This window comes from Dasypus novemcinctus, chromosome 11 (assembly GCF_030445035.2).
Source record: "Dasypus novemcinctus isolate mDasNov1 chromosome 11, mDasNov1.1.hap2, whole genome shotgun sequence".
Taxonomy (NCBI): Eukaryota; Metazoa; Chordata; class Mammalia; order Cingulata; family Dasypodidae; genus Dasypus; species Dasypus novemcinctus.
In genome coordinates, this window is record NC_080683.1 from 16,670,870 (window position 1) to 16,683,246 (window position 12,377).

Genomic DNA, 12,377 nt, shown 5'->3' on the forward strand with positions numbered 1-12,377 from the left:
AAGGACACTCTTGCATCTATACCATCAACCACAGTTCTCATCCACCTCTTAGTTTACTGTGCTATTCAGTTCCTAGATTATTCTCTAGCATTCTGTCAGTTGGCATTTACATCCCTAGACTACCATTTTCAGCCACATGCCCATGTATAAACTAGCTGTTATTCACTATGTGTTCCCATCCACTCTATATATTTCCACACTTTTACAGTAAAGCTAATTAAAACTTCTACATACATTAAACATCAGTAGTCCATCTCAGTCCTCCTCTTATCTCTTTTAAGAATCCACCACGTACCACCTTGTCTTGAAGATATTTTCCTACAATTTCTTCTAGAAGCTTTATGGTTCTTGCTTTCATCTTTAGGTTTTTGATCCATTTTGGAGTTAATTTTTGGATAAGGTGTGAGATAGAGATCTTTTCCTTCTTTTCCGTTATGGATATCCGATTCTTTCAGCACCATGTGTTGAATGAGGGTTCACTTTTCTTTTTTATGATGTTTCTGGCTATTCAGGACTCCTTACCCTTCCAAATAAACTTGGTGATTGTGTTTTCAGTTTTTTTTCCTAATGCTGGTGGAATTTTTATCAGCATTGCATTGAATCTGCATATCAGTATGCATAGAATTGACATCTTAATGATATTTAGTCTTCCAGTCCATAAGCATAGGATATTCTTCTAATTATTTAAGCCTTTTTTGATTTAACATTGAGTTGTAGTTTTCTGAATACAAGTGCTTTACATTGTTGGTTAAGTTTATTCCTGACTATTTGAGTTTTATCTGTAATATTTTATTTTTACCACTCTTTGACACTTTTATTGATAAAATCTTCATTTCTAGACTCTCCTCCATGCCTCTCTTTCCTGTCTTTTCCTTTCAGGATCTAGCACACCCTTTAGTATTTCCTGAAAATCTGGTCTCTTGGTTAGAAATTCTCTCAATTTCTGTTTATTTGTGAATATTCTAATCTTGCCCTCATTTTTGAAAGACAGTCTTGCTGGATATAAGATTCTTGGCTGGAGGAAGTGGCTGTGGCTCAATCAGTTGGGCTCCCGTCTATCATATGGGTTTGTGTCCCAGGGCCTCCTTGTGAAGGCAGGCTCACCTGCACACTGCAGAGAGCCTCCCAGCCCACAAGTGCCATGGAGTGCCGCCTGGCCTGCAGGTGCCGTGGAGAGAGCCGACTTAGCAAGGTGATGCAACGAAAAAAGGAGACAAGCAAAAAGAACACAGAGGAGTGCACAGCGAATGGACACAGAGAGCAGACAGCAAGCAAGCCGCAAGGGGGGAGGGGAAATTAAATAAATACAGACACAGAAGAACATACAGCGAATGGACATAGAGAGCAGATAGTATGCAAAAAGCCACAAGGTGGGGGATAAAAAAAAGATTCTTGCCTGGAAGCTTTCTCTTTTAGTATCTTAAATATATCATACCACTTTCTTCTTGCCTCCTTGGTTTCTGGTGAGAAATTAGCACTTAATCTTATTGGGTATCCCTTATATGTTATGCATTGCTTTTTTCTTGCTGTTCTCACAATTCTCTCTTTGTCTTTGGCATTTGACATTCTGATGAGAATGTGTCTCCGAGTTGGTCTATTTGGATTTTTTCGGATGGGAGTCCGTTGTGCTTCTTGGACATGGATATCTATGTCCTTCAGGAGGGTTGGGAAATTTTCTACCATTATTTCTTCAAACATTCCTTCTTTCCCATTTCCCTTCTCTTCTGGGATGCCCATAACAATGTATGTTTGCATGCTTTTTGCTGTCATTTAGTTCCCTGAGACCTTGTTCAGTTTTTTCCATTCTTCATCTGTTCTTTTATATATTACTTTCAGAGGCCATTTCTTCAAGCTCACTAATCCTTCTGCCTCCTCAAATCTGCTATTATATGATTCTAGTTTTTTTTTTTAGTTTCATTTTTTGCACCTTTCATTCCCATAAGATCTGCTATTTTTCTATGTATGCTTGCTGCTTCTTTATGCTCATCCAGTATCTTCTTAATATCCTTAATTTCTTTAGTCATCTCATTGAATTTATTAAGGAGATATGTTTGAACCGCTATGATTAGTTGTCTCAACTCCTTTATGTCATGTGGAGTCTTATCTTGTTCCTTTAGCTGGGCCATTGCTTCCTGTTTGTTGGTGTGGATTGTAATTTTTTGTTGATAATTTGGCATCTGGCTTACTACAGTATTTATTCGGGGTGCAGTTTTTCTCTTTAGTTTAGGGCTTCCTGCCCTTTCTCCCTTGCTGGTTGTACAGTAGGAGCCAAGGATGTAGTTGGTGCTAGAAGCTGTGGAGCCTCAAGCTATCCTCATTGCGCCAGGGATCAGTGAAGCTTCTCCCAACTTTCTCCAGTGCCATGGGTAGGGACAGAGTCACAACTCTGTGGAATAATCCAAGTTGTACAGGCCTCGACTGTAGTTGCCCAGAGAGACTGATGAAGCTGCAGGCCCCTTTCTTCCCTGCCTGGGGTGAGTTTGGAGCTACAGGTGTGGGCAGCAGTCTGCAGTGGAGGTCCAAGACGGCCACGTTGCCCTGCTAGACTTCTGATTATTCAGTCTGTGCCAGCCAAAGGTACCTGCAGTTACCTGGATAGGCTGGTGCAGGGCCCACCGGCTTCCTCCCTGACAGAGGCGGGGCTGAGGCCTAGTCTAGTGCTGCAGGCTGATCTGGGTGAAAAAACTGGTTCCTACCATCCCTGTGATATTCAGTCAGTCCTGCTTTCCCTCAGGCTGGGTCAGAGTCGAAATGGTGGCCTCTTTCTGACTTGGGCAGATTCACGCCCCAGCTGTTCCCAGAGTTATGTCTTAGCCAGGCAAGTGTACCAATCAGTAGCTGAAATCGGCAACCAACCGTCTCCTCCTCCCCTGTTTTTGGGAAATGGAGCTACCAATTCCAACCACAGAATAGCTCCTGGGGCCGCTGATGTCATCAGAGTAGAACAATCACTGGACTTCAAGACTTGGCTGGTAATTTCCTAGAGAGGCTGGTGCAGGTCCCCCAGCGTCCTCCCTGCCAGAGGTGGGGCTGGGGGCTTAGGCTAGAGTTGCAATCTGACCTGGATGAAAGAAGCCAGTCCCTGCCAGCACTGTGATTTTCAGTCTGGCCTGCCTACCCTCATGCCAGGCATGGAGTTAAGATGGTGTCTACCAGCCTCTTTCTGACTTGGACAGGCTCAAATCTTTAGCTGTTCTCAGTTTGTAGCTTGCTGAATTTACTCATCAATAGCTGAAATTGGTGCCCAACTGTCTCTTCCTACCCTGTTTTTGGGAAGCGGAGCTTTCATTTCCAGCTGCGGAACCGCTCCCAAGGGGGCTTGCGCCTCCAGTTGGAGGATGTGCACCAGCCTCCGTGGCATGGAGCAGTACTCTGCTTATGAGTCTTCTCTTCAGGTGGGCAGTTGTCTCCTTTCTGTTCTTTCAAAGATGTTGCAGGATGCTCTTCTGGCCTCCTGGAGCCTCCAGACAGGTGTTTCAGCTAGTTTCAGATAGCTCTGGGTGTTTACTAGCTGCCCTGTAGCAGGAACTGACTCAAGGAGCTCCTTACTCTGCCACCATCTTGCTGGTTGGCCCATAAGTAGGTTTTTGTTCATTGCTTTTCTGTCTAGATAAGAAAAGGTGTTAATGGTTAAAAACAATACCTTGTTGGATTGGTTGGAGTAATAGTTTAATATTTGTAACACCTTGTACTAACACATTTTATGGTTACTTTCTAACTACAGTAACCTGGTGATGTAAATACGGTAAGGCTCCAGTATAGAAAAGAGGAAATAGGCTCACATGAATTAAGTTAACTTTCCCAGGTTTCATGGCTGAGAGAGCTGTGAACTAGTTCAGCCTGAACGAGAACTGTGGTCATTTGACTCCTTTCACTAAATCATGCTGCCGTTATCTCAGGATGATTTTAGGATGCTTTTAATCTCAAGTTGGGATTGGAATGAGAATGGCATTGATAGAAAAGAAAATCTTATGTTAGAGGGAAAGCACGGGAATGTGCTTTCATATGACCTCATACATGGGACCTGGTACATGGGAAGCAGACACTCAACCACTTTGTTCCTCTGAATCTGCTTTTTGGTGTGGAACATGGAATCATAGTTTTTGTGTTTAGTTCTCTCACTTATTTTAGAGTTACATTCAGTCCTTCAGAAACAGTATGAGATTTTAAGTGTTACCTTCCATTATATATAATTTAAGACTGTTAAACAATGTATTGGCTGGGGTTTTGAATTCAAAGTCAGTAGTTTTGGGTGTGAAAGGAAAGGGTTGTATTGCAGGAGGAATAATCAAGAGTCTTCTTTAAGTTTAATATCCCATTTAGACAAGAAAAGAATGATTATCTCCTGGGTGGAACCCTCTCCCCTACCATTTGAATTTGGAGACTGCTCTAGATACTGGAAGTTATTTAATAACTACTGTAATGAGAGAATGAATAGAATAGTTAATTCTTGTTCCCTTAACATCCTTTCTACAAACTTAAATAAGTTTCTGTAGCTTTAGTGCTTGAACATAAATGATCTTATAGATCATTAGTTTCAACTTTATTGAGATGTGTCAAAGCCTGTTAATAGCTCCAACAATTAATATAAAAATCATTTTTTAGGCCATACGAGATGCAGAACGTGTAAAGGAAATGAAACGAATGCACAAAGCTGTCCAGAAAGATCTGCCAAGACCATCAGAAGTAAGTATTAGACTGTTGCTGGGGAAGTTTTAAGTTTCTTTTTATGTGGTTGATGCTTTTTATATCATTAATGAAGACTATAAAACAAAATTCTATCTACTTTCTAGAATATAGTAAATCTTTGAAAATGTAATTGGCATTCTCAAATTCAGTCTGTAAAGTGTTTCACTGGTATTAATAGGAATTTAGAAAGAAAAAAAGGAAATAGCTTTTGAAAATGTAAAAATTTACCATTTCATTCTTGCTAGCACAAGTAATAACAGTAGTATATTGCCATGATATGCTTGATAATTGCACTTGTTTTAAAATTTTAGGTAAATGAAACTATCCTAAGACCTTTAAATGTTGAGCCACCTCTAACAGATTTACAGAAAAGTGAAGAACTAATTAAAAAAGAAATGATCACAATGCTTCACTATGATCTTCTACATCACCCTTATGAACCATCTGGAAGTAAAAAGGGGAAAACTGTAGGATTTGGTACGAATAATTCAGAGCACATTGCCTATTTGGAACATAATCCTTATGAAAAGTTCTCCAAGGAAGAGTTGAAAAAGGTATGATTGAGTAGGAGTAGTTGTTTGAGATTTAATTATTTGTTAGATGCTGTTATGGACAAACAATTTATTTTTCCCACATTGATATTCAGAAACAACTGAAGCATATAGTTGGGAGATAAATGTTCATATTAAGTGTTATGAGAAGGACATGATTTAAATCCCTCTTCCCCTGTGGACCTTTATCAGATAAAAAGCTGCTTTGATGGAAAGGTGTTTTTGTTTCATGGGTTGACATTTGACACAATTGCCATTTTCAGTGTTCTTCAACTCTGTCATCTCTAAATAAATTTGAATGCCCCTCCCTTTTATTTTAAATTTTGAGATAGTTTCAAACTTATAGGATGGTTGCAAAAATAATATAAAATCCATGCAGAGAACCCCCAACAAATCATCCATACCCTGTCCATATAACTAGTTTTAATATTTTGCCACATTTACTGTATCTTTCTGTCAGTTATCTAAACATTTGAGAGTAGATTGTATACAGCTTGCTCCTTGAACACCTAATATTTCCAAGTACATTTCCTAAGAATAATTTACATAACTACCTTTAATAGTACCAAATTCAAGATATTTCTGATTGACATAAAACTTAGTCTGTATTCCACATTTTTCAATTAACATTGACATAAAGCTTGCCGTCTGTATTTCACATTTTTCATTTGTGTCTGCAATATTCTTTTGGGCCTTTCCTCCATTGTTAGGTCCAGTTCAGGATCATATATTGCATTTAATTGTCGTTGTCTCCTTAGTTGCTTTTTTTTTTTTTTTTTAATTGTGGTAATACATACAGCATAAACTTTCTCATCTGGGTCACTCCCAAGCTTACCATTGAGTGGAATCAATCATTTTCAAAATGTTGTGCTACCCTCACCACCTTCCATTCCCAGAACTTTTCCATCATCCCAAACAGAAACTCCACACAACCATTCTGTATTAACTACCCATTTCCCCTCCCCACTCTGTTCTTGGTAATCTGTACTCTTCTCTGTTTTTATACATTTGCATAGTCTAACTAGTTCATATTAGTGGAATCATACAATATCTGTCCCTTTATGTCTGACTTATTTCACTGAGCTTGATGTCTTCAAGGTATGTGTCAGAACTTCATTTGTTTTTAAGGCTGAATAATATTTATTATATATATATACCACATTTTATTTTTTTATCTATTTGTTGACATTTGGATTGCTTCCACCGTTTGTCTCTGTGACTAATGCTGCTGTGAACATTGGTGTAGAAATAACTGTCCAGATTCCTGCATTCAATTCTTTTGTTTTATATTCAGAAGTGGGATTGGTGGACCATTCTGTAGTTTTGTGTTTAACATTTTGAGGAACTACCAAACTGTTTTTCACAGCAGCTGCATCTTTTTACATTCCCACCAACAATGTAAGAGGGTTCCTATTTTTCTGCATCCTTGCCAGCACTTGTTATTTTATTTTTTTAAAATAGTCATTCTGGTGGGTGTGAGGTGGATCTCACTGTGGTTTTGATTTGTATTTCCCTAGTGACTGATGATGTTGAGTGTCTTTTCATGTACTTATGGGTCATTTGTAGGTCTTCTTTGGGGAAATGTCTATTCAAGTTCTTTGTCTTTTAATTGGGTTGTTTGGTTTTTTGTTGAGTTTTGAATATCTTTAATAATGAAACCTCACTTATTTAGACTAATGTGGAAAAGGCAGGAGTATATATATTAAAAATGTTAATAGATTAAACTTTTCACCTATTCAAAAGAAAGTACATTTTTTTACTGTATTTATTCCTTTTTTTTTTTCTTTTTTCTTTTTTTTCTTTTTTCTTTTTTCTTTATTTAATTCACCTCCCCTCCCCCGGTTGTCTGTTTTCCGTGTCTTTTTGCTGCGTCTTGTTTCTTTGTCTGCTTCTGTTGTCGTCAGCGGCATGGGAAGTGTGGGCGGCGCCATTCCTCGGCAGGCTGCTCCCTCCTTCGCGCTGGGCGGCTCTCCTTATGGGTGCACTCCTTGCGCGTGGGGCTCCCGTACGCGGGGGACACCCCTGTGTGGCACGGCACTCCTTGCGCGCATCAGCACTGCACATAGGCCAGCTCCACACGGGTCAAGGAGGCCCGGGGCTTGAACCGTGGACCTCCCATGTGGTAGACGGATGCCCTAAACACTGGGCCAAAGTCCGTTTCCCTGTATTTATTCCTTTCACACAGTTTCCCCCTACCCTGGTTTCCTGATTGGAAGCAAGGTGGTCATTAGCTTGAAAGTATTTTTTCTTTAGCTGCCATTCTGTTCATCTGTTTGGGAAGCTTTTTTTTGGGGAGAGTGTGCTTGTTCTATGGCAGGAGTATAGTTAATTTAAAGGCATAATGTTTGCTGGGATAGCAAAAGGGCACTGAGTCAGGACACTTATTCCTGGTATTCTTATTCCTTTCCTCTAGGCTTATCTTTTCTCTTTACCTTTTGCTTTTAGTAGTCACCACAGAGTTGGTACATCTGGGGATATCTTTTAGTTTTAATCCATTTGCTCTGAGGGGCAATGATAGACCCATTGACTTGGAAAGGGCTGCTCCATATATGAGAAAAAACAAACAAGAAGTTTCTCCTTTCCTGGGTCTCCCTCTTTCTCTTTTTCTTATTTTCCATTTTCTTTCTTGTATAATAATACACTTTTGTTACAGTATTTTTAGAAAACAGAATGGAAGGAGGGTTTAGATTTTTCTTAGAACAACTTTCCCCTGATTTCTGAGTAACTTTGAGTTACTCTTCTTTAGTACGTGGGATAAGGAAACCACCATCTATTGAGGGCCTGCTCTGTGGGTGAAGAATTAGACTATGAACTTGGTACTTGTGCACTTCTCCCTTTTCAAAGTGAAAATATAAGGGGAAGATGTAATTTAGGAAATAAGGTATATATGGAAACCTGAAACATGGATAACGCTGTTGCTTATAGAGTTTCTGTAAAGGAGGAATTCTAGTCAAATTTTTGAAAATAATTTATAAGTAGTGCTTTGGAATTATTTGAAACCATTGCAAAGTAGTTAAAATAGTCTCATATATTTTATTTATCTGCTTATATTCCTCTTTGTTCCAAAAAGAATTTGAAGCAGATTCTTTATGGATATATATATATATTTTAAATATTTATTTTATTTATTTCTCTCCCCTTCCCCCCATGTTGTCTGCACTCTGTGTTCATTTGCTGTGTGTTCTTCTGTGTCCACTTGCATTATCGGGCGGCACTGGGAAACTGTGTCTCTTTTTTGTTGTGTCATCTTGCTGCGTCAGCTCTCCCTGTGTGTGGCGCTGCTTCTGGGTGGGCTATGCTTTTTTCACAGGGGGCGGCTCTCCTTGTGGGGCACACTCCTTGTGTGTGGGGCAGCCCTGCACGGGGTGCCCCTGCATGACATGGCGCTCCTTGCATGCGGCAGCACTGTGCATGGGCCAGCTTACCACATGGGTCAGGAGGCCCTGGGGATTGAACCCTGGACCCTCCATATGGTAGACTGACACTCTTATCAGTTGAGCCACGTCTGCTTCCCTGTAAAGATAACTTACCCTATATACCCTCTTAATGATTGTGCAAGCTAAACTTGTTAATTTTTACCTAGTACAGTTTCAGAATGGCATACCATTTCTCTAATAATAAAGTGGCGGCTTTTTAGTAAATATGCTAAAACTGCTTCCATTGAAGTATTGTTTAAAAGTAACCATTCTCTATGCATCTTCTATAGATAAAACTTTTCCATTATTTTGTCTAATTTTTTGGGGGTGGTTATTTCTGTTGATATTTTGGTTAGTGTTTATTTTCTAACATTACCTAAAACACTGAAAGCTTTCTATATGGTGCAAGAGGTTTTTTTAAATTTTGTTTTGTTTTTTGAGGTGCCAGGGGTCAGGCATTGAACCCGGGTCCTTGTATATAGGAAGTTGGCACTCAACCACTGAGCTACATCAGCTTCCCTGAGTTGGGATTTTGTTTTTTTCCTTGTAGTTTGTTTTTGTTTTTTTTTTCAGGAGGCCCTGGGGACTGAACCCAGGACCTCTTCTGTGGAAGGTGGGCACTCAACTGCTTGAGTCCCATCTGCTCCCTGCAAGAGGTTTTTCATGAGCCATGAAGCAAGGGCTTGGAAAAGGTTGTGTGGTGTGCTCATGGAGTTCTATTTGTCTGGTGTTGGGCTAGACTTTCTACATCTGTGTGTCACTTAATTCTGATGATAAACATATTAGGTAGGTATTATCCTCAGATGAGAAATGGACTCAGAATTTAAGTACCTACTTAAATGGTGAAGCTGTGGTTTGAACCCAGACCTGTCCAACTCCATCCCCTTCATTCTGTCATCTTAAACTGTTAGTTTATGAACAGAAACTATTGATCCTGTTGAACTATGGCTCATCATTATTTGACTTGTGTCCCCAGTTTTTTTCTCTGGCAGTGTCAGAGGCATTCCTTCAGAATGAGGCAAAGGCATATGTATTAAAAAAAATACTTGGTTCCACATTCTGAGGTCCTGGGTGTAAAGTAGAATGGTAGAGTGGAAGGAGCACACCAGAACACTGATGCTCTTTAGCTTGGGTGTGATCTGCTTTGTTTGCTTAGTAGCGGTATGATCTTGAACAAGTTTTTTAATCTCTCTAAGCCCTAGTTTTATCAGCTTTAAAATGTGACTAATATTGCCTACTTTGTAAGATGGTTGTGACGATTGGCAATAAGATAGGTAAAATTTATAAACCTAGTTCCTAGCACGTAGTTGATAATTTGAGATGTGGTAGCTTCTATTATAATGAGTGAGAAAAAAGGATGTTTCTGTTATTGGGGAAACATGAATGCTTGGCTTTATTTTAATCAGGATATAGTGATTTATAGGCTTCTAAATTCATTTTGCATAGGTTTATGACCCTCCCCTTCCAAAAACAAAACAAAACAAAACAAAAAATAACCTGTCAAAACCCTTACTCAACCTTTGCTAAGAAAGGAGGAAAAACTAGTCTTTTTAAGTTCTCTGGGGATATCAAGTATTTGTGGTACTCAAACTTACTGAAATTATTATTGTAAACAGGCCCAGGATGTTCTGGTCCAGGAGATGGAAGTGGTAAAACAAGGAATGAGCCACGGAGAACTCTCAAGTGAAGCTTATAACCAGGTGTGGGAAGAGTGCTACAGTCAAGTTTTATATCTGCCTGGGCAGAGCCGCTACACACGGGCCAACCTAGCTAGCAAAAAGGACAGAATTGAATCACTTGAAAAGAGACTTGAGGTTGGTATTCTTTTAAAATTTTAATTTAAACATACCTTGATTGAAATAATGAACCACGTAACGTCACTAAACACAATAATTCCACTGGAGACGACCTCAGAAAAATAGACCTGAGGTGGTTATTGCCTTTGCAGTTTTTGAGGAAAACTACAATGAAGTGTTTGAGCTACCTTGGCCTTGCTCACTGGTTTTTCAGAATTTGTTAGCTGTCATGACTGAAGGATACCCTTCAAGTTGACCACAGGTCAGTCAGAACCTTTTAGGTATAGGAGTACGGAGCTAAGAAATTTACACTATTTGCTCATTCTAGCCTTTTTCCTCAAAGGAGGGATCTCAGTGATACCAAGGAATTTTCCTTCTGTAGCCAAGAAAGCAAATTTACAAAACTGATGCATTTCTGCCCATTTTGTGATTCGTGTAAGTTTAAGTTACAGGGAGAAGGCTGTGCTGCATTATCTAGACTATGACTTCCATGATTTTTCATGCACTGAAATGTACAAGTTGCAGTTTCATAGCATGTGGTTTCTTAATATTGTCCGAATGTTATGAATTCTAGAATCTGTGTGATTTTTGCCAATGGCATGTAAATTGTGGTTCCCAGACCACCAGGCTGCCTTGTGAATTTTATTTTTCATTTTTTATTTTTTATTTATTTCTCTCCCCTTCCCCACCCCCTGCCTCCCCCCATTTGTCTGCTCTCTGTGTCCATTTGCTGTGTGTTCTTCTGTGTCTGACTGTATTCTTGTCAGCGGCACCTGAAATCTGTGTCTCTTTGTTGCGTCATCTTGCTGCATCAGCTCTCTGTGTGTACGGTGCCATTCCTGGGCAGGCTGCGCTTTTTTTTCACTGGGCAGCTCTCCCTACGGGGTGCATTCCTTGTGCGTGGGGCTCCCCTATGAGGGGGACACCCCTGCGTGGCACAGCACTACCTGTGCTCATCTGTGAGTGAGCCAGCTCATCACATGGTTCAGGAGGCCCTGGGTTTGAACCTTGGACCTCCCATGTGTTAGGCGAATGCCCTATCCCTTGGGCCAAATCTGCTTCCCCCTTGTGAATTTTAAATGGTGGTCTTCAAGGATACTTCTGAGACCAAAGTGTGCTGGAAAGGAGAAAGGGTGTTTCGGGCAATCACATGCAGAAAATGGCCCCCATTTCCTTTTTTATGTGGTTTCCAGTTTCTCTTAAGATAAAGCAGATTTGAAAATATATTTATTTAGGGTTAAAATCAGAAATAGTAAAATCACTTGTTGGTTGGTGGGGTCCATGTGGGCCTGGGGAAATGGTCAGGAAAAAACCATATCTTCTAATTTGAAAATTATTCTAAGTCTTATCTTTACCTTTAGGAGCACATGTGTTGGCCAATGCCCTGTAAACCTTTTTTATCAGGTAGTGGGAAATTTAATTTCTTTTTGAAGTTAATTCTCCTCTTGAGTGAAATCTTAAGTGATCCAGTGCTGCTAGTTACTCTAGTTATACTTACTGACTTCCAGCAGGTTGTGCTGTTGCTCTGTGTGTTAATTCACATTTAAAGTTGGGGAAAGTAGAGCATCAGTGGTTAAATTGTAAGCTATATTTTGTATTGTGTAGGCTTCATTTCTTGTAAATGGTATTTTAGCAATGTAATTTTGATCTAAGGTCAGCATCACACTTGATTGGAGAGCTGTTTGGAAAGCCACTGTAACGTTTATATGTAAATACTTAAATTTTATACTTTCAAAAGTTTCTTATTTGAGGTAGGTAAAATCTTTCTGTCTCAGATGGTACATATTTTATACTGCTTAAAATTAAAAAAAAAAGTTTTTCCCTAAATCTCCTTTTTTTGGGGTTGAGCCACTAACTTTGATGGCAGCAAATAAATGTGTCACAAACTGAGTGGTGCCATAAAGTACAGTAATTTTTAGTTCAAT

At 39.6% G+C, this 12,377-nt stretch overlaps 1 protein-coding gene across 1 annotated transcript in view; it reads left to right on the plus strand.

The window, feature by feature from the left end:
- The window catches only part of CDC5L (cell division cycle 5 like), a 60,464-nt gene that overhangs the window by 34,939 nt on the left and 13,148 nt on the right, over positions 1–12,377 (plus strand). Inside the window, exons 12-14 of the mRNA XM_058306817.2 lie at positions 4,606–4,686; positions 5,001–5,243; positions 10,273–10,470. Of these exons, the coding sequence (XP_058162800.1) occupies positions 4,606–4,686; positions 5,001–5,243; positions 10,273–10,470 (522 nt within the window). The remainder of the gene's footprint in view (positions 1–4,605; positions 4,687–5,000; positions 5,244–10,272; positions 10,471–12,377) is intronic.